We start from the raw sequence: 22307 nt of genomic DNA, 5'->3' as shown, positions 1-22307 counted from the left end.
CCCTCTCCAAGAAAGTTTTAAATCGCAAATTAGGAGAGATCCAAAAGCCAAAGGCAGACTCTTCTTGTGCCAGGAGGTTGATGGAGAACAGATATAAATAATGGCACAGGTGTGTATGCAAGATGAGTTGGCAAAACAGTTCTGCGTTTTGAATTCATTTCTAGCAGCAGCAAGCAGCAGTATCCACCCGGGTTGCATTCTTGCAGGGAAGCCCAGTACCTGAGGGCAGAAAGGAAAGAGTTGCTTTCAGAAATCTTGGTTAACTGATTTCTACAACACCAAAGTGCCTGGGACAAGTCTTAGCTTGAAGCAGCAGATTGGCCAGTGCTTTAAATATTAAGAAGTAAGCAACCTGAATGGTGTAAATTGGCCAAAGTTATGTATGAAGTATGTGTGTTAAACAAGGTTCCCTGGAGGGAAATGGTGGAGACAAAAATAGAAATAAAATACATAATTTTATTGAAAATTTATCGAACTAGCTAAGTGAACATGGGGCAGCAGAAAGCCCCAGGGAACTTAAGAGGACATGAAAGTTGAAGAGAACTTGAAGATGAAGGAAGGTTACAGCCGAGCTGAGAAAGTCTTTCTGAACTTAGGAGTTAGTGAAACAAAGAATCAACTTTTGTCACCAGGGAAACACAGAGTTCAGATGTTATGTCCAATGATTTTCTAAGCAATAATACTACTTATTATATCGAATTAACTTCAAATTTGATACTCCATTCCACTTAATATTTTCGTTCCTCATATTTAGAGCTGGTTTCTTTTCCTTCTGTTTCTACAAGGCTGAGAAAACACATCTTCTTCCAAAGTTGTTAAATTTTTTGTAAGATAAACAATGACTCAGCGCAGAGGTCAGAAAAGATCTCACTAATAATGTAATTTGAAAGGATTTTATTTTGAACCCGTGCCCTGCCAGCTACAAACACAAAATGGGACATTTGCCATATGTGCTATTTCAGCTGTGACTTTCATTCTTTCCCTCAGCTTAAGTGGAGGCAATTAGAGAAACACAAGTTAATGTTTTGTAAATATTTTAGCTCTGAGGCTTAGATTATTTTTCACTTTTAGCAGCTAATTTTATGTGGCTATTCCTTCACTCATTCACACAAATTCATTTATTCGCTGAATATTTACCGAACATCTGTTCCATGCCACACACTGCTTTAGGTGCTATAACATTAACCAGTGAGCAAAATGCCCTAAGAATTAAGATAGTAAATGTGTGTGTGTGTGTGTGTGTGTGTGTTGGGTGGGTACTTTGGATTGGTGATCTGAGAAGGTATCCTGAAAGATAATGTTTCAGATATAAACTGAGTGCTAATAGTCAGTCCTGCAAAGAGAGAGGGAAAGAGAATTCATGCAGAGAGAACAGCTGGGGCAAAGGCTACAGTAACACACTTGACCTCTTCTAAGAACTGAAGGATGCCCAGGAGGAGGCTGCAACCTTTGAGATTCAGTGAGAAAGTCAGTGGAAGTAGATGTGTAGAGCTTCACAGACTGAGTGTGGATTTCATTCTAAGTGCAATGGGAAGCTACAAAGTATTTTAAGCAGGGAAGTGACGTGACCTGATTTACTTTAAGGTGTACCACACTAGTGTCTGCCGGCACATAGCCGCACACGGCAGAGAAAGCATGTGAGCACAGGGCGGGCCCCAGGTTCAATCGCACTCATGACCTCCAGGGCCCCTCCCACGCTGCCTGGCAATTGCTCACGTCCATTGTCTATGAACTGCCTCTCCTAGACAACTGCTCAACACCAACTCCCCTCTCTGGGAACTTCCCACCTCCTTGGTGGTGGTGGTTTAGTCCCTAAGTCATGTCCAACTCTTGTGACCCCGTGGACTATAGCCTGTCAGGCTCCTCCATCTATGGGATTCTGGACAAGAATACTGGAGTGGGTTGCCATTTCCTTCTCCAGGGGATCTTCCCGTCCCAGGGATTGAACCTGGGTCTCCTGCACTGCAGGAAGATTCTTTACCAACTGGGCTATGCATGCCCATTCACTCAGTTGTGTGTGACTTCTGTGACCCCGTGGGCTGTAGCCCACAAGGCTCCTCTCTCCATGGAATTCTCCAGGCAAGAAAACTGGAGTGGGTTGCCATTTCCTTCTCCAGGGGATCTTCCTGACCCAGGGATTGAACCCGGGTCTCTTGTGTCTCCTGCATTGGCAGGCGGATTCTCTACCACTGAGCCACCTGCGAAGCCTCTGCTTCTGACTTCACGGAAGAAATGAACACAATCAGAAAGGAAACTTCCCTAACCTTTCACTTCACCCACATCCCATCCTCTGTCTCCAAATATAGTACCATCCCTCCAGGTTCTGAACAGTGAAAGTGAAGTCGCTCAGTCGTGTCTGACTCTTTGCAACCCCATGGACTGCAGCCTCCCAGGCTCCGCCATCCATGGGATTTTCCAGGCAAGAATACTGGAGTGGGGTGCCATTTCCTTTCCCAGGTTCTACCTTTAACTCATTGCTATATAAAGGTGACCACTTCAAACCCTCTTCCCTTCCTTCCCCTTTCCAGAACATTCCCCAACAGGACTCTCGGTCCACCCCATCCATATCTTCCTTCTCTCCTGGATCTTTACTTCAGAAAAATCTTATGTGATTCCCCCCTGCCCTCCCTTAAAAAAAAAAAAGTCTTTTGGTCCCATTTTCCTCCTTAGGTTCTGCTCTGCTTTCATTTATTTTCATGTTTTCTTTGCCATCATTTATAGTAAAGTTCTTCCAGAGTTGTCTCTATTCCCTGTGAGCAATTCCTCTCTTCCTAGTCTCTCATGAACCTGCTCCAGTGAGCAGACTTTTATGGCCACTGCTCCACTGACATTGTTCCTCTTAACATCCAGGTTACTCCACATTGCTCAATCCAGTGGTCAGTTCTCGGTCAGCATCTTAATGGCTGGCATAGTGACCACTGCAAGCATGGACTGGGGTGAGCATGCCCTCCTTGCTTCACTGCCTTCAGGGACCAACCTCCCGGTTGTCTTCTACCACTCGCTTCTTCTCAGCATCCTCTGCTGGATCTGCCTCATGTTTCACTGTCTTAAAGTTGGCGTGCCCTGGGGCTTCATCTTCTGATCACCTGTCTATCCTTCCCTGGCTCATTGATCTCAAAGCCATGGCCTTTATACTATCCATATGCCACTGATGTCAACACTTATACCTCTAGCTTCAATCTCTCTCCTGAATTCAAGTTTTGTCTATTCAACTCTTTACTCTACACCTTTTTTCAAATGTCTAACAAATCTTTCAAACTGAGCATGATCTAAATTCAACCCTGATGTCCCCCAAACCTACTCCACTCACAGACATCCACCTCACTTGATGTCCATCTTATCCTTCTACTTGCTCTGGCCACAGATCTTCGAGTCTTCCCTCTCCTTCCCTCCATTCCGTATTCAATCTTTCAGAATATAGTGTTGGTTCTTATTTCAAAATACATCTAGAACCTGGCCATCGTCACTGTTCTTCCCCTGATCTGAGTCACCATGCCCTCTCCTGTGTTACTGCAGTAACCACCTGTGCATGCTCATTCACTTCAGTGGTGTCCAACTCTCTGAGACCCTATGGACTATAGCCCACCAGGCTCCTTGTCCATTGGGATTCTCCAGGCAAGAATACTGGAATGGATTGCCATGCCCTCCTCCAGGGGATCTTCCCAACTCAGGGATCGAATCCACATCTACCTTCATCTCTTGCATTGCAGGTGGATTCTTTACCCACTGAGCCACCTGAGACCCACCTGACTGGTCCTGTTTTCAGACTCCATCCCCTCCAGTGTTTTCAGCACAGCAACCAGTGACCCCTTTAAATGTGATCAAGCCATTCCTTTGCTCAACTCTTCCAGCAGCTTTGATGGCCCGTGTTGTTCAGTTGCTAAGTCACGTCTGACTCTTTGCGACCCCACGGACTGCAGCACACCCAGCCTCCCTGTGCCTTACCATCTCCCGGAGTCTGCTCAAGTTCACATCCAGTGAATCAGTGATGCCATCCAACCATCTTGTTCTCTGTCATCCCCGTCTCCTCCTGCCTTCAATCTTTCCCAGCATCAGGGTCTTTTCAAATGAGTCAGCTCTTCGCATCAGGTGGCCAAAGTACTGGAGCTTCAGCTTCAACATCAGTCCTTCCAATGTGTATTCAGGCCCATACGGTTCTACAGAGCCTACCACTCTTCCCCGCTTTCACTCTCATCAACTGTATAGGTCATTCTGCTGTATCCCAAACACACCAAGAAATGCTCAAGACTCAGGGTCTCTGCCCTAGTTTTTGTATACTTAGTTCACTGTAGTTTCCCAGCACCTGGAATAATTTCTTTGCATATAGTTGAAGCACATTATTGGAAATGAATGAATGAATGAATGAATTGGATATAGGAGTAAGGTAATGAAGTAGTGGGGCTTCTCCAGTGGCTCAGCGTTAAAAGAATCCATCTGCAATGCAGGAGATGTGGGTTCAGTCCCTGGGTTGGCCAGATCCCCTGGAGAAGGAAATGGCAACCCACTCCAGTATTCTTACCTGGGAAATCCCATGGACAGAGGACCCTGGCAGCTACAGTCCATGAAGCTGCAAAAGAGTTGGACATGACTGAGCAACTAAACCACAGCAATGAAATAGTCAGCACAATAACTAAATTTTTAGTTTGAGAAGCCGCATGGATGGTAAAATGGGGGAGCCTGAAAGAGAACTTGGTTTCAGAGCTGGGAAGATTATAGAGATGTCCATTTGACATCAGATGGATGGTATTCATTGGCAGCTGGATATGTAAGTATGAGATTTTGGAGACATTCAGAGTCTGGGTCAGATTTGGGAGTAAATGGTATGCAGGTTATGGAACCAGATGAGGTCATCTAGTCGGAGAGCAGAGAAAAGAGAATGAGGTCCGGGACCAAGCCCTAGTTAATGCCAACATTTAGAGAACAAGCAGGGGAGAGTGAGCGTGGAAAGTGCCGAAAAGGAGCCAACAGTGGGGCTGGAGAGGAGCCCGGAAAATATGGAATTACTGAAGCCAGGAGGAGTGCTGTGGGAAGGCGGCAGCAAATGATGTTAAATGCTGCTGAGTGGCCAAGTGCAGGGGGGTTGCTGACTGCGGGTTGTTGGGTACAGTCTCCATGGGGTTGGGAGGACAGAGGTGACCAAGGAGGCTTGAGCGTGGAAGTGTGTGAAGACGTCAGCTACAGTCCGCTTTTGCTGGGAATGGGAACAAACAGGACGATCATGGTCTCGACTGTCTTAACCCATCACTGCTCCTTTCACAAGCCTCCCACTCACCCTCGGGCCACTCTGCATTTCAGCTCGCTCTCTCAAACACCCACCAGGCCTGGGAATCCACTTCATCACCCACTCCTTTCTCACGTTAGATTCCATGCACCAGCCCTCCGTTTACCCTGTCCCCTCTCCCGTCATTGTTCCGGCAAATCTCAGCTCTGATTAAGTCTATTCTTAGCCTGTTTTTCCCCTGCATCCGAGGAACTACACATGTCTGGAGAAAATAGCCAACTGTGCTAGGTAAGTTCAGTTTTAAATAGCTGAACGTAAATCTCAAATAGGTTTTCAGGAATGTCCTACCGCAGTTGGTTTTCCTACTGTCCTAGATGGCGACCTCACACTCTGTCACCCGTCAAACCTCCAGCATTCCATCCCACTTCCTCACCCCCTGCTGATGGTCTTGGCCTTTTAGTTCACAAAAAAAAAAAAAAAAAGAGAGAGAGAGAGAAATAGCTCACCTCATGCCCTATGCCATCTACTAAACTACCTACATCTATGCCCATTTTCTGTGCCTTGGTATAAAGGTCAATTCTTCCATTTGTCTTGAGTATGTCATCAATCTCCCCCGTCTATGGGATTATCACTACACACACACACTCACACACACACACACAGAGCTACAGTACTTCCCATCCTAAACAAAATACCTCCCTAGACCTCAAATCTCCAATTCCCCTCAGGTACCACCCACTCCTTGCCCCCACTGTTCAGTTACAGGGTATTTTATGTTTGTTGTCTCCACATCCTTCCCTCTCATTCTGTATTGAACTTACTCCGCTCAGGCTTTTCTTTCTTTTCTTTCTCACTCCCCATGACTTCTGTTACCAAACCCGTTATGTTCTTGTGTTATGTGACTCTAGCAGTATGTGTCCAGTTCTTCATGCTCCCTATCTTTAAACGCTTTTCCTTTTCTTCTAGACTCTAGCAGTATGTGTCCAGTTCTTCACGCTCCCTATCTTTAAACGCTTTTCCTTTTCTTCTAGAATATTGTATTTTCTTGGCTTTCCTCCCTCATCAGTAACTCCTTGGTCTCCTCTATTTCCCCTTCCGTCCGTCCTTGCTTCCTCCCTCCAAATACCGTAATGCCTAGGGCTCAATCCTTGATCTTCTTCTACACTCACTTCTTGGGTGTATTCCCCTGGCTTTATAAGCCATCCATAAACTGATGATTCACAAATGATTTTCTCTGGTCTCTGACCTTTTACCTGATTTTCAATTCCCAAATCTGTCTACTTGACATCTTCGCTTACAACGTCCATAGGCATCTCTAATTTAACATGACCTACACAGAACTCTGGATTCCCAGTACCACTGACCGCCCTTCTCATATTTCCTCCACAAGTCTTTTGCTTGGGGGAACCTCTGAGGCCAAGTGTGCTTCTGAGGCCAGAGGCTTAGGATTCATCCATGCTATTCCTTACACTGTCAGTCAGTCTTGTCAGCTGTGAACATACACTTTCTACCAGTACTAGTCTAAATCCAAGCCACCGTCTTTTATCTGGACTAACCTCCAAACTAGTCTTCTTTCAACTTCCACCTTCTGCAGTCCATCCTCCATAGAGCAGCTAGATGGATCTTTTAAAAATGTCATTCTTCAGCTCAAAATCCTACTACATTTCAAATGAAATTCATGCTTCTTACCTATGGCTGCTGCCTACCCCTCCAGCCTCACCTCTGTCATTCCCGTACTCGCTAGGTTCTGGCCACACTGGACTTTCCGTAAATGGTCCTTAGTTGCAGTCCTTCCCATGGTTTCCTCCCTAACTTCACTCCAGTTTCTGACCAAATGTCACCCCATCTTTGGAGACGCCAGCAGTATGATAAAGTCCTCCACGTCCCCACTACGTCATTCTTTTCCGCTTTCCTGGTTGACTTTTCTCACTAGCACTCTTACTAGTTGAAGTCAAATGCTTATGTGGCTTGTCTCCTTTGTTAAGATGTAAGATCCTTGAAAGCAAGGTCTTTATCTACTCCAACCACACACCACCAGGAATGTTGTAGCCACTCAACGAACTGGATAAACCATAGGATGGTATATTTAAGGAGAAAGGTTCAAAGGTGGTCTTTTTAAAAGTAAACATAAACTACTAGAGCATGTTTCTATGCTGATGGAAATAATCTTGTAGAAATGAATTTGTTAAAGCAGGAGCAAAAAAATAATGCAGAAAGCAGAATGTGTAGACACAAATATAGGCATATTGGTAACCAGTCTGAGAAACGGGGGAAAAAAAAATCAGAGGATCTGGGTTGTAATCTCCACTCATTCTATGTAAGACTACCCTTGGGATCCTTCCTTGCAGACAGGAATGCCATGGTTGTTCTGAGAAGACACCCCACCTTACCCTTTGCATGAGATTGATCAAAGGTTTGTGGTGCCTGGAATTTCGTGACACATGGAAACTTTGCAATAAACATTGGTCTTTTTTGCACAGCTAAAACATTAAAGCCCCAGGGTGATTTTAAAAAATGATAGCCTGCACATTTCCCCCCCTCCCCCAAATACTGTAAATTAAGAATGACATTTTCATTAGTGTCTCTTTCTCTTTCAGGAACTATGTGAAAAACAACATTTGCTTTATGAGTCATCACCAGGAGGAATTAGTGCCAAAACAGCTTCAAAAAAGCAACCCCCAAGAGCAGTTCTTGGAGTCTAAAAAGCTACGGGGTAAGGGACAGCCAAGGCAGCTTTCTTCAGAGATCTAATGGCCTCCAAACCCTTCAAGGGTTGATAAAGAAAGAGAACACTTAGGGTGTCTTCCTACCAATATGTATTAGCCACTCCCACGTTTTCTGTCCAGGGTCATGGAACTATTTTAAAATGGATATCCTGAAATTATACCGTCTTCACTCATTACCCCGCCCCCCAAAGGAACCATGAAAGGTGTTTCAGGAACAAGGTCCCAGGTGGTCTCTTTCTTACTCTGAGCAGGATACCAGGATAAAAATAATACCACCTGGTTCAGTATTTTCCACCTTCTTCACAGAGCAGCCTTTGAAAGATGATGAACTAGTGATGCTCCGAGAGCAACTTTTATCTTAAGGTTTGTTATGCACAGAGGCCTGTTACGGCTTTATTATTCAGACACATAAGCTGTCTGAACATAAGCTGATGGTTCTTTGCCTACCAACACACTCCCCACACTAGGTCTTGTGTAAAAAAGAACCAAGACACAATATGGACAATTGCACACATGTTCTAGGTTAGGATAGGGTCCTGGTTAGGACTTCAGTGATCATTTCTAATTATAGTTCAACAAGTATAAAGATTATCCATCTTATTTTATGAATCATGGACTGCAATGTAATTCAAAATATTCTTTTATGAATTTGATGTATTACAAAGTATTAAAAAGAAGCAACTCTGCAATAGTTGAGAAAGATAAGCATTTTTCTATCCATTAAAAAATGTATGAGTAGAAAGGATACTTTCAAAATCGTGGGATCATATTTATTTAGTAGTAGTTGTTAGTAAAACATGAGAAAAGGAGTCAGGTCATTAGGTTATTTATCCAAATCTGTTAAGTAGTTAGGTTTTGAGTTACTAAGTTAAGCTTACTCACGTCTCTCTTTGTAAGGCTTTCATGATAACTTAGATCCATAGTTTCCTGCAGTTATTCACATGCCTCAGGAATATCACTACCTCAGGTTACAGCCTACGGGCCATAATTGATGCTGACTTTCAGATACTTGCAGACATAATAAATGACATCTAGACATGGGGACAATTCCCTCACTATGTTCTTTTCTATGATGAAACAGAGATCACTGACTGTACTAGAAACGTGGGTTTTCACTCACACAGTAATGAACTGCTCTTTTCTGTACTGCACCAGTTGAATTTGAAGATGTGGGGAGGCATTTTACCAATACAATTTGGTACACTGGTAGAAAATCTACAATAAAAAATCTCAAACCATTTATGTAGTAATTCACTAAATGACTTAAGCTATGGGAAACACACACAAAATGTATTGAACAACCCAAGTTGAAAAAGAATACAAAAATATGATTACTCTGAAGAAAAGAGAATCCTCAGAGTCAAAAGCTCTTTTCATTTAGCCTGAAATTTTTGTATCAGCCCATAACAAATTGTCCCAGTTTGATATAAGGAAGTAAGATCTACTGCAGTCCTTTATAATGAAGTGGTCAGACTTCAGTCTCTGTAAGCAACAGTAAAACTGTATTATCAGAAACTCAGGAGAATGACTAAAAGTCCTGGTGCTGAAAAACACTATCTACATTAAAATTGGCAGGGGAACATATGAAGAAAGATCTGCAATCTCCATTCTGCACAGTACATTTCTCACGCAAGTTAGAGCATGCACTGTTCATTTGTTCTGGAAGAAGGGAAAGTATGTTCTGTAGAGGTAATTGATTGAAGAAATTTATTAAGAACCTTCAATGGAATTATATGCCGACATTAAAAAAAGGTCAAGACAGGTAATTAATTGGTATGATTTTTTTTTCTTTGCCAAGCATCTCAGACTGTAAGATACTAACAAAATTGTTAAACTGTGCAAGTCCAAACACTGTGTATCCTTTAGCAATTTCATGGCTTAGCCATGCATTGTAAATGGGCAGGGAACTGTTTATAAACTTAGCAGGTTTATCATTAAGTGATTTCAACTTCAGTATCTTAAACATTCTATTTCTCTTTTATTATTCAGAATCTATAATGAAACAATTCTATTTTCAAACTAATTTTTATCCAATACAACCCCAACTACAGCATTTTCACTTTCAAAAATAAAAAGGGGGAATACTTATAATTTTTATGTATATATTTACAGTTTTTATTTATAAAAAAATGTACAGCACTTGTGAGAAGCCAGAAGACATCAGACGCACTCATTTCTTACCAGCTTTACGTATAGTGGGTCACACCCATGACACTTTGCCAGGCGACACATGAGCAGCAGCCCTGAAACCAGACCCAGTCAGATTGTCCTCCTTCCTCTTTTCTGAGAAAGCGTTTTGATGAGCTACTGAGCTCCTAGTTTTCAAGTCACTCCAATACTGAAACATCTTACAACATTTGGATCTGCATCTTGGCTACATCATCATGTTCCCCCCTCCCTCCTTCTCTATTTCTTTTTCTGTGAACACTGCAGAACAGGAGGTCACTTAATTACTGTTAATTAAGTTTAAGTGAAAACTCAAATTTTTCAAACAGTCTGCCCAGAACCTATGATTTTCATTGAATTTTATTCTGTATATATTTTATGAGGCTACCTACCCCACTGGATCTTAAAACGAAGCAAGTAAACACAAATGTAAAAAGTGAGAAAGAAGTCTGAAAATCACAATTAAGTCTCTCCCAAGAGAGAAAATATAAAAGTTAGCCCTTGCCTCCAACTTAGGAAGAGTGAGAGGAAGGGCAGGGGAAGGTATCAAGAAGAAGACAAAGATAAACATAAAATATGTATTGTTCAGTACAGTTTTCAAGATTTTAGAACATAATAGGGAAAATGTACTAGAATATAGAGGTTAAGGTGTTCCAATTTTTCACAAAGTTTCCAAAACATTTTGGAAAATCAAGGTTTCAGTGGAAGACTGTGTTGTATTATTATCTCTATTAATGTTAATTGAGAAGCTGATACGACTCTCCGCTTAGTTTTACTTCTATGTAAAATCACTGTTAGCTAATACTCAATTGGTCGAGCACCACTGCAGCTTGATACTGTATTACCATTCCTGGGCTCATGGGTGAGCCAGAGTCACTGGTTCACAAATGCGTATTTACTGTTAACTTTAAAGGCGCAATCCCATGTATGGAATAGTCACTCTTTAGCTTCATTCAATAAGACACAGCAAGGGGAAAGATTTATCTTGCAAAATGGCTTTCAAGTTCAAGTTGAACTGTAGTATTAATAAAGTCACACTGGGGCACTTCTTGTTAAAACAGCACAATGTTTCAACTTCTGACAAGACTCTTAATATACAGCCTTGAGTATCAACCTCAGATTATTCTTTTCCTATAACCAAAGTTGAGTCCTTCCAGAATAACAAAGGTACATATGAGGTACAACCCATCACAGCTTTTCTCCTATTTATCTTGTAGGTAATAAGAGGTTTCTTTTTTTAAAACTACAACTCTGCAACTTTTAAAAGATGGTTAACATTTTCTACCATGTTAAATTAGCAACATAAAACATTATGCTTAATCTATAAAGTTCTACTCTGCTTCCCTACAATTTATATACATGTTTTCATTTCTAATCTTCAAGAAAAAAAAAATTCCTACTTGATATTTGGTAACAGAGCATTAAAAGATACTATACACATGTGGCATATGTATATTTACAAAATACACTTCAAAACGAAGCTGACACACTTTAGCAAAAGTCTAAGCTTGCATAGATTAAAAAAAAGAATTATGAATACAATTTTTGTTAAAATAGAAAAATGGGGAATAAAAGTTATAGAATGGATATGAAGAGAGATCTTTTCCAAACTTTTATTTGTGCACATTCAATTGAAAAAGATAACTTTTACAGGTTCTTTGGTGCCCATATTCAGCATACAAAAATGTAAAAGACTATTCACAAATAAAACACATTAGCTCAAACTGGAAAAAAAATAATGACAACAACAAAACAATCTGCGCTAGTGCACACGGAGACAGCTCTGCTCGTGGGGACATGAAAATTACTGCGAAAATAAATAGAAATGTCCTTTTGTAAAAGCAGCAACGTCATGTCTTGTAAACTTCCTTTTTATATTACAGCAAGGTTTGAAATAAAATCCAAAGGGCCTTGAGCTTACACTGTAGCCGTGAAAGAATAAAAGAGTCTATTTCCTCAGTTACTGTTGGTCCGGTTTTCCTTGTGAGTCCAATGTGCAGCAGGTTTTAAAAGGTGCTCAGTTAAGGATTCTAACCAAGTAAGTGGTGAATTATAAAATCTCTTTCCTGCTTTCAAACACGAACGGGTAAATCTGTTCCACAGCGGTAGCGACAGCCTTTACGTTGGGTCCTGCAACAACAGTGGAGGAAGAGGTGAGGAGAGGCAGGAGAAAAGGAGGAAAAGCTCACTTCCCAGAATTATAAAGAACTCAGTACTTCAGAATATCAGGCTGTTCTTCTAAAAATCTACACTTATATAACTGTACACACAGTCATAGTAAGAACCAAGAAACACAATTTTTTATGAACAATGAAAGGCAATCAAACACAAAATGATGTTATTCATCTTGGTTTGGGCACCATTGTGAAAAGAAAGTATATTAAAACACACACACACACAATCACAGAGGAAGATACAAAGTGCTGAAACACGCTCATTAAAGGAAGGACTGACAATCGCAACTAGACAGCTATTAACCTATGATCCTTTTGGTCACTGCAGCCTGGCTTCTGGTTAGGCTATGACTGAAGCTCATCACAGGAGTATCGAGGAACCCAGCAGAAGTAAACAAACCTGCCACCAGAGTTGGGAAACCCGGGGCTGTTATAAACGGCACAGTCTCAACATCGCCACGGATTCACCACTATCTGGGATTCACATCTTTATTACTCATCTGGTCATTCACCCACAGCTTACTTCCCTGGTGGCTCAGTGGAAAAGAATCTGCCTGCCAATGCAGGAGACGCCAGTTTGATTCCTGAACTGGGAAGATCCCCTGGAGAAGGAAATGGCAACCCACTTCAGTATTCTTGTCTGGGAAATCCCATGGACAGAAGAGCCTGGCAGTTCATGGGGTCGCAAAGAGTCAGACATGACTTAGCGACTGAACAATAACTGCCAATTAAAAACAAAAAAGCACCAGGGGATGAGGTGATGCAATATATTTATTAATCCATACAATGCTAAGAATAAAATATGCAAGCTTTCATCTAAATAGCTAAAAAATATATAGAAAAGAACAATGAAAAATATTTTCATAAAACCTATTTTGAATAAATACATAAATACGTGTTTTCTCCCCCACTAACATTTACACTTACTTTTGAAAGATCCTTAAAAACATACATATGCATCCACTGGGAACCCTTTTCTGACTCACCTCAGTCCCTCCAGAGAATAGAGCTCTGCCCATTGGGACCACGCTGAATGTGTCCACTGAACTAATAATTCAGAGGGTATTCCAGATGTTAATATATAATGCATACTAGGTAACCAGGTCAATGGTCTGCAGTTTGCCATTGTGTTAATTTTCTATTAACTTTATGTATATATTTTACATAAGCATTATTTTATTCCATACTTCTTGTTTAGTCATTAAGTCGTATCTGACTTTTTTGCAACCCCATGGACTATAGCCCACCAGGCTCTTCAGTCCATGGGATTTCCCAGGTAAGAATACTGGAGTGGGTTGCCAGGTCCTTCTCCAGGGGATCTTCCCAACCCAGGGATCAAACCGAGTCTCCTGCTTGGCAGGCAGATTCTTTACCACTAAGCCACCAGAGAAGCCAAATCCCATAATTAGTAAGGACTTAATATATTTTAGAGCCTCTGTGAAGTCTGAGCTGCAAAGTGTAGAAACCCAAAGAAGGAAAGAAACAGACTTGTTCCTCAGCACTCCATTTTTTAAGATTCAGGCATGATCCTGGCAAGAGCCTTTAAAAGTCTCCAAGGAAGATGTGAAAACCCACGGATGAATCAAAACTAAAGCTTTTCTATTGAAGGTTTATAGGTGTCTTTTCCTTTAAGGATTATTGGAATAAAAAGAAAATTCAAAGACCTAAAGAAGTTTTCCTTAATTTTGCCAAAGGTTGGACCTGACTTCCAAGTAATGTCTATGAACACTTTATAACCACAATACCATTTAAAAAAATCACTCCGCAATGCTAAATGCTACCCTTTGACATCTATGCCTAGTCTTCTGAAATCACCTCTTCCAAATAATTAAAAAGACTCGAAAGATATAACAAAATACACATTACAAACAGATACCAATTATATTTGAATGTTTTGCTCATGTAAAACCTCTATGAAGTTCACAAAATAGGCTCCTCTTGAGTATTTTAGATGCAAGACATCATAAACTTAAAAACAACGAATGAAAACATATACTAGAGTATTCTTAATTCCAAACTGAAAACCCAAATGCCCATGGGACAATATATTCACACACTGGGTACTAAACAGCAATAAGAACGACTGATGCACAACTATGTGGAACAATACAGATGAATCTACTACGGTAATGATGAAGATAAAGAAGACAGACACAAAACTGTATACATAAGATTTCAAAATAGTATATAAAAGCAGGTTAAACTCATCTACTATGTTTGCCAACAAAGGTCCATAGAGTCAAAGCTATGGTTTTTCCAGTAGTCCTGTACAGATGTGAGAGTTGGATCATATGGAAGGCTGAGTGCTGAAGAATTGATGCTTTTGAACTGTGGTGCTGGAGAAGACTCTTGAGAGTCCCCTGGACAGCAAGGAGATCAAACCAGGCAATCCTAAATGAAATCAATCCTGATCTGGAATCAATCCAATTGGAAGGACTGATGCTGAAACTGAAGCTCCAATACTTTGGTCATCTGATGTGAAGAACAGACTCATTGGAAAAGACTCTGATGCTGGGAAAGACTGAAGGCAGGAAAAGAAGGGGGCAACAGAGGATGAGATGGTTGGACAGCATCACTGACTCAATGGACATGAGTTTGAGCAAACTCTGGGAAATAGTGAAGAACAGGGAAGCCTGGTATGCTATAGTCCATGGGGTTGCAAAGAGTCAGACATGACTTAGTAGCTGAACAACAACTGTGTTAAAAAATGAAGAGACTGGCTCTCTGAGGAGGGCAGAAGAGAAAAAGCAGACTTTATCTCCATTTTGGTATGAACACCTCATTCAATTCATAATTGACAAGCTTGGTTTCAATATCATAAAATACCTGTTACTGTGATACTTCCTGTTGAAAAAATCTGTAATGTAGCTCTTAGCGATTTTATCCGATAGCACACAGCAGGATGAAGTTCAGGTTCATAACTATACCAAAAAAGCCACAATTAATATAAATATTATAGACTCACAAGTAATTTCAATTTGGTGAGTTATGTTGATTCTTCGAAGACCTACCTGGCATGAGGTCTATTGTTCTTTGTGAATTCTGGCAAACGGATTTCAAATGGCATGTTACACACTGCCAAAACGTTAACAACCTTAAAATCTGTAAATATTACCTTTAGGAGAGAAGTAAAACCAATGAATTATTTTGAAACAAACAAAAAAACTTTACTCATCATGGCAATCTTAATTTTAAATCTTAAATTTTAATCCTTAAAAATAAGAGCAAACAAGATAAACAGAAACATTTAAAGCATGATATAGTATTTTAAGTTACCAGAGACTCCTTAATGCTGTAATTAAGCAGGGAGGGGGGAGCTCAAAAACTTTATTAAAAAATAAACAAAGCCTGAGATGACTGCATGAATAAAATAGTACATCTGAGTCTTCTGAATTTTATTTTAAGATTGTACTTTAAACGGGATATTTAATCTAGCAGCATAAGATGGAAAACAGTGAGGAAACATTAAAGCAGATTCCTCCAAAAAGAGTCAAAATGGAAAAGCTGTTATTTCAAACTCAAAAAGCAGTGGACACTGAGCTCCAAAGGCCAGACTTTTTCTTACATGCAGTAGGGTAAAATGATGTTTCTGCGAATTCAGTTAGATGTTTGCTCATTTGGGGGGACAGAATGAGGAACAGAGAGACAAAATTGTGTCTTTAACTCACTGGGATTTCTCTCAACATCTTGAATGTAATGCTAAGAAAAGAGGCTCCAAGGCTGAAAATAATGTCCTCTCAATATTAATAACTTTAGCCACTTCTACCAATATTTTAATGGTTTTACCTTGTTATCTTTTCAACTGTTCCTAGTAAAACCGCGAATCCGGATGCACTAACTACCTCCACCTCAGCAGAGGCACGAGGCAGAGAGTCACGAGGCGTGCCCAGCGGCCTGCCTTCAGTCACGGCTGTCCACCGCGCTGCTGGCCGGCACCAGCACCCCACGCCCCCCGAACCTCGGTGCCTGCCTAGCGCCTTCCGGCTCAGGGGAGACCGCCGTCATCAGAGAGACCTGACCCCCATCCCCTCCCACCCAAATCCCAAACTGCCCAGGCCCATCTCTTCAGGAACAACAGCCCTCCTTTTTCTGTTATTTACTCATCATTTCTAAGTGACCCAGAGAGTCCAGGATACATATTCATTTTATTCAAAGTTACGCCTCTAGAAACTGTAAGGCTGACCTGCTAGAGACGGTCACCTTACGAGGCTGAGAGCCTGCTAACCTGCGTGTACATGTCAACAGGGCCCGACGGCTCTCGCTCATCATCCTCACACGGCCTTCCTGTGATGATCAAACACAGACTGTGTGTGTGTGCATGTGTGTGTGAGAGTGTGAGAGAGAGAGAAAAGTGAAAAATGTAAGGAGTTGAAAAGTAGTTAATCTATAAGGAAACAAGTCTCCATGGGAAAGAAATTTGTGAAAAAGCCAGGATCCCACAGAAACACCCATGTGGGCAAAGTCTGCCACTACATTTTTGAGCTGAAGGACAGAATTATACAACTTAGAAAAAGGTCAATCATAAGAGGAGTTTTGAGAGGACTTCTTCAAACCATTAAATTATATATATATATTAAATTTACAGAAATAAACTTTTGGGTATCTGTAGCTTGGATAGCTTTTGAAAACGTTACCTGAAATCCTAGTTTCTGGAGACTACGGGCTAAACGTCTGGCACCAAATTTAGCTTCTTCTTCACTATGGTTTCAAAGAAAGAAAAAGATTATCAGTTACACAGGAAATAAATTTTATACTGAGGAACACAACAAACTGTACATGTGATTTTGTTTTCAAGTCTGGAAAAATGTCTTTCCCATGAGGGGAAAATTAAAAAATAAAAACCCAAGTAACATTTACCTTGTTGCTCCAGTGCAAATAATTTTTCCTGAGGACCAAATTGTAGCTGTAATTCTAGGCTTTCTAAGCTTCATTAATACTTTCTGCAAAAAGAAAAGAAAACCAAAAACCCAACAGCTTGGTTAATTTCCACACATGGTTCTACTCTATGTGGCCATTTCATGTTTAAATACTACTTCAAGCTTACCCAAGACTGAAATAACTGTTCTCCAAACCACCCATTCTGAAATGAAGAACTTCACTGAACATAAAGAACGTATTAATTCAAAAGGACATTTAATTAATAAAAAATTCAAGGCCTGTATATATCTCTCACTTTATACTTGAAATCAATGTACTACAAGTACACATTCCGACTTCTCACTCTGCTCACATAACTGGAATTTGTAATTTGCATGGATCCTCGAACATGCCAAACCGTGTATGCCTTAGGAACTTGGCATAGCTGTTCCTTTCATCCGGTATTCTCCTCCTTCAGGCCTCTCACCAGATGTCATCTCTACAGAGAGACCTTCCCTGACCATTTCACCAAAACCCCCATCCCTGCACCCCTCTGTGACTTCCAACCCTGCTCTTCTCTGCTTCATGGTGCTCATTACTTTCTTCCGTGTCTTATAGCTGATATGCCTATTACATACTCATGACTGATGTGCAAATCTTGAATGCAGGAGGAAGTTTGGAGCTGGAGATGTAATTTTAGATTCCTTAGAAACGAAAGGCACTTAAAGCTATGGATTTGGATTAAATTATCTACAGTGTGAGTGTAAAGAGGTCAAGGACTAAGGTCCAAGATAACACGTGAATTTAAATTTTCATTGCAACTCTTCATTTGTGGCAATATTTAATAAATGGCCATAATATATAAAACAGCTAAATATTTTACTGAATATGTAACCAAAAAAGGAACTGGACATTTCTTCTTAAAACTCTTCTTGCATTCTGAGTTCCTCTCTTTCTCTGTCATATGTTGTAATATTAAATTAGAAAGCTAGTAAACCTGGGGAGGCCCAAATTATCACAGGCTCAAAATAAAATCTGAGCTAAAACACATTACAAAATTTCTTACCTAAGTGGCTGAGAAACAGAGCTTTTTCTTCATTTAGTTGTCTTTCTCTACCAGCTTGTCCATCAACTCAAGATGTTAACCTTCCCAGGAATAATAACTTGTCTGCCATATGGCATGCTCAAGTTTCAATGCAGCATTAAGCCTGTCCCTCTCTTTTTAGCAGATTATTTACTTCTTTTTAAAAGGGAAGATGGCATTATTGATGAACATGAAAATCTTTAATTGTGACTCACTGAAATTTTTAATTGAATTTAATTCATCTGTACTTCATTTCTAGCCTGAAGAACTAATGCAAACTTACCAAGATATACTGGCATCTAATTTTTAGAGCTTCAGCAGAGCCTTCATACCCATTCTCAATTTTTATAATAAATGTATAAGGTACTGTCCTCATTCTTTACTTAGTATGTCATTCACAGCACTATAAAATTAGGCTATGTAGCACACATAACAAAAATCAGATACTTACTCCAACATCACGCTTATAAATTACATTTGCTCCCTCTAAAGCAATCTTCCTTAAGTTCAAATGGCATCTTGTTCTAAAAACACAGACTACATTTGTAATTAGAATGTCCAATGCAACATCACTGTCTGCATCCATTGGGGTAGTTTAAAAACTTGGCTTCCCACCACGAAGATCACATCCTGAGAAATAAAAACAAATAATTAAATAATTAAACTCAAATGTTCTGTTAATATTTTGGTCACAAGGAATCTTGAAAACTAAAATGCAAGAAGTAGATCTCTATTTTTTATTTTTCAAGTGTTATTCAAATCATGTCCTTTCTTTTCTCCATGAAAACCATCACTTTTAAACATAACGTGTCATAGAAAGTCTTTGAAAATCTGAATCTAACTTTCACTCCTTAAAACCAATCAGTCAGTACCTTTTACATGCCAGGAACTTGCCAGACTTAACTCCTGCGACTTGCCTTTGCAGCCACCACTTTCCAGGAGTGCCCCGGCCATGGTGATTCTCCAAACACACCATGTCCAAGGGCTGGACTCTCTGTGGTCCCAATGTCCAAGCATTAATGGTACTAAAACCCACCTCATACGACGTGAAAGGGCTATGTAAAGAAGGGCCTGCTTTTTCTCTGTTCCGGTAGGGCCACTGACTTTCTTAAGTTTTAAGACACAGCAATATTAATAATAACATTTATTAACAGACTTTCCTCATTTACTAGTCATTCATTCATTAATCACTTACTGAAAACCTCTACACACGGAGGAGACTGGAGAAAAACAGAAATAAGGCTAGGTCTTCTGTCCTGAGGGAGCTCCCCAGCCTGTGTATGTACACGGAAGCTCTAACCAACAGCTGCTTAGCACAATGCCATTTTTACCAAGACCCCAATCTTATAGAATGCATATCTTCTCAAAATAATGACAGGAATATTTCTAAAAACAAACAAAAATGAGCCCTAGTTTTTACCAAGTACACGATCTACGTCCAGCTAAAGTATTTTCTCTTTGAGTATTCACATCTTAAAAAATAAGTAATGGTAATTCAGTTGACCTACCCCACGAAGAGAAAAATCAGAAAATGGTAACAATGCTACTATAATTATCTTTATAATTCCTTGAAGCACAATATGAAAAAGAACTAGTACTCTTTATAAGGATTCAAATTATTATATGACTAAAAAATGAAGCCAAGAGTCCAAATAAAAAAAAAAATTCTACCTTGTTTTTCTGCCTTTTAGTTTCTGGTAGGACACAATGAGAAGTCAGGTGGAGACTTTTAGCATCTCTGTAGGATCATACCGCATTGAACTCTGTGTATCATCTGAACCTCAACTTCATTCTATTTTCTTCCTTATATTTAGTTCAATCTACCTATTTTTTTGTTTTTCTGTTCTTTGTGCTTGAGCAACCTCAAATGATTCTTGGGTACAAGAGGCGGGGACAGGGGTGGCAGTGATGTCTGAGGGATAGATATATAGGTGGACAGATTAATAAACAGAGGACAGAAGCAGTTATCAGTGGTGATCTTTAAGTGCACACTCAACATTCGACTCACCACCGACTATTCTGAGGACTCAGGCCAATTATACAATCTATCTGTGTCTTGATTTCCTCACCTATGACATGAAATGGACAGTGCCTAATAGTGCCATGGGAATGACATAAAATGTATGAGAAGTACTTAACACATACACTTGGAAAATAGTAACACAAAAAATAACACTGATTAGGGGTAAAAGTTTAAGCCCAAGTCCACAGGTAGAGCAGAGATTTCTTAGCATCACTTTCCATGATTATATCATAACCCAGACATTGTTCTACTTGCTACTAGAACTGGAAGTAACTGTGAGGCAGAGGCTCCTGACTGCTCACCCCAACACCCATTCACCCCTCCTTCACAATGAACAGAACCCAGATGTCTAGCTGGATACACTGTGGCAGAAAAAAAAGAAATCTATACATTTTAGCCTCCCTGGCAACAGACATTCCCCAAGAGGACACAGGCTCTGCACTGTCAAAGAAATGTAAAACAATATGGCTTCATGACTTTTGAGAAGTCTGCTCAGAGGGACCGAATTAACCAGAAGACCCTTTCGCCTTTCTGCTCTTCTTCATTCTTGCTGGATGGAGTCTGGATATGAGAGGTGGAGCTCAAGAAGACATTCGGGATCGTGAGATGGGTGTGGAAGAAGAGTGAGACAGAAGAAGCCTGTGACCCTGATTCTGCGAAACTTCCGATCACCCCCATCATCTTCTAATTCTAGACTTTATGAACGTGAGGGAAAAATCGATTTCTATTTTAAGCCCTCCTGTGGACTTCAGCTATATGCAGCCAGATCTAATCCTGACTGATACACATCCCATGATAAGAGGCCACAAAAAGCATGACTGAGAAGAGAAATTACATATGAAGGAACTATGTTGAATTTACTGCCTCACACAGACTTTTTACATCAAACAGGCTAAAACAAATGATTCAGATCTCCTACTCTGAGTATTACCTGCTGAACTGTCTGGAAAGACTACAAGGATAACATACAAGGAGAAAATAAGTCAAGAAAGAAGGGGGAAAGCAAACTTTGAGAATGCAAAGAAGCCTTGAAATTAATTAAAATTTGATGATTGTTTCCATACATCAGCAACTTAAAATCTAAAAATGAAGTCATGGGCATAGATAAGTTAGGAAGTCTTCATATTTCAGATGAGCAACCTAGCAAACAGTCTCGGAAGATGTATCATTGATTTAAGAGGTTTTAAATCAAGAGTAAAATATGAGAAAGCCATTACTAAGGAAAACAAAGAGGCAGGCATACTATATGAAAACCCCAGATTTTTAAAGCAGTACTAAAAAAGAGACCCATTTGCAAACAGTTTATCTATCTTGTAAAACAAGAGTAGTACTGAAAACGATTCACTTCTTACAGCTAAGCACTTCGTATCACTTTTAAGTAGGATAATTCAAACGGCAATCCAGTGAGAGAGACGAATCTCAGCTTCTACAGAGTACCTGACAGCCTATCATAGTCCTTACAATTCTGAGTGAAGCTAAATCATTTATCAGTGCGTGAAAAATTCTACCTGAGTAAACTTAACTCTCAGCATTAAGGAGGAATGCATTACCTCTAAAATTAGTTCAAAAGGCTCACATTATTCCTAAAACATATACATAACTCTTTTTTATTAATTAATTTAAATCACTGCAGATGGTGACTGCAGCCATGAAATTAAGATGCTTGCTCCTTGGAAGAAAAGCTATGACCAACCTAGACAGCATATTAAAAAGCAGAGACATCACTTTGCCTACAAAGATCTATATAGTCAAAGCTATAGTTTTTCCAGTAGTCATGTATGGATGTGAGAGTTGAACTGTAAAGAAAGCTGAGCACTGAAGAATTGATGCTTTTGAACTGTGGTGTTGGAGAAGACTCTTGAGAGTCCCTTGGACTGCAAGAAGATCCAACCAGTCCATCCTAAAAGAAATCAGTCCTGAATGTTCATTGGGAAGGACTGATGTTGAAGCTGAAACTCCAATACTTTGGCCACCTGAAGTGAAGAACTGACTCACTGGAAAAGACCCTGATGCTGGGAAAGACTGAAGGCAGGAGAAGGGGATGACAGAAGATGAG

General features: G+C 40.3%; 2 protein-coding genes across 3 annotated transcripts in view; one reads left to right on the top strand and one right to left on the bottom strand.

The window, feature by feature from the left end:
- Nucleotides 1-16514, top strand: part of SLC2A12 (solute carrier family 2 member 12) — a 66423-nt gene extending 49909 nt beyond the window's left edge. The window contains exons 5-6 of one of the 2 annotated variants that reach the window (XM_043457017.1): nt 7819-7934; nt 16100-16514. In XM_043457017.1, coding sequence (XP_043312952.1) covers nt 7819-7934; nt 16100-16125 — 142 coding nt within the window. In that variant the 3' untranslated portion in view covers nt 16126-16514. Of the gene's footprint in view, nt 1-7818; nt 9714-16099 lie in introns of those variants that run through there. The other variant, XM_043457016.1, reaches the window with a different exon arrangement.
- The window catches only part of TBPL1 (TATA-box binding protein like 1), a 35351-nt gene continuing 24756 nt past the window's right edge, over nt 11713-22307 (bottom strand). The window contains exons 2-7 of the mRNA XM_043457019.1: nt 18680-18858; nt 17145-17227; nt 16922-16985; nt 15299-15402; nt 15114-15208; nt 11713-12243 (exon numbers count right to left, since the gene is read on the bottom strand). Of these exons, the coding sequence (XP_043312954.1) occupies nt 12164-12243; nt 15114-15208; nt 15299-15402; nt 16922-16985; nt 17145-17227; nt 18680-18814 (561 nt within the window). The 5' untranslated portion in view covers nt 18815-18858 and the 3' untranslated portion in view covers nt 11713-12163. The remainder of the gene's footprint in view (nt 12244-15113; nt 15209-15298; nt 15403-16921; nt 16986-17144; nt 17228-18679; nt 18859-22307) is intronic.

Source organism: Cervus canadensis, chromosome 33 (genome assembly GCF_019320065.1).
Source record: "Cervus canadensis isolate Bull #8, Minnesota chromosome 33, ASM1932006v1, whole genome shotgun sequence".
Lineage (NCBI taxonomy): Eukaryota > Metazoa > Chordata > Mammalia > Artiodactyla > Cervidae > Cervus > Cervus canadensis.
This window is presented reverse-complemented; position numbering and strand designations above follow the sequence as displayed.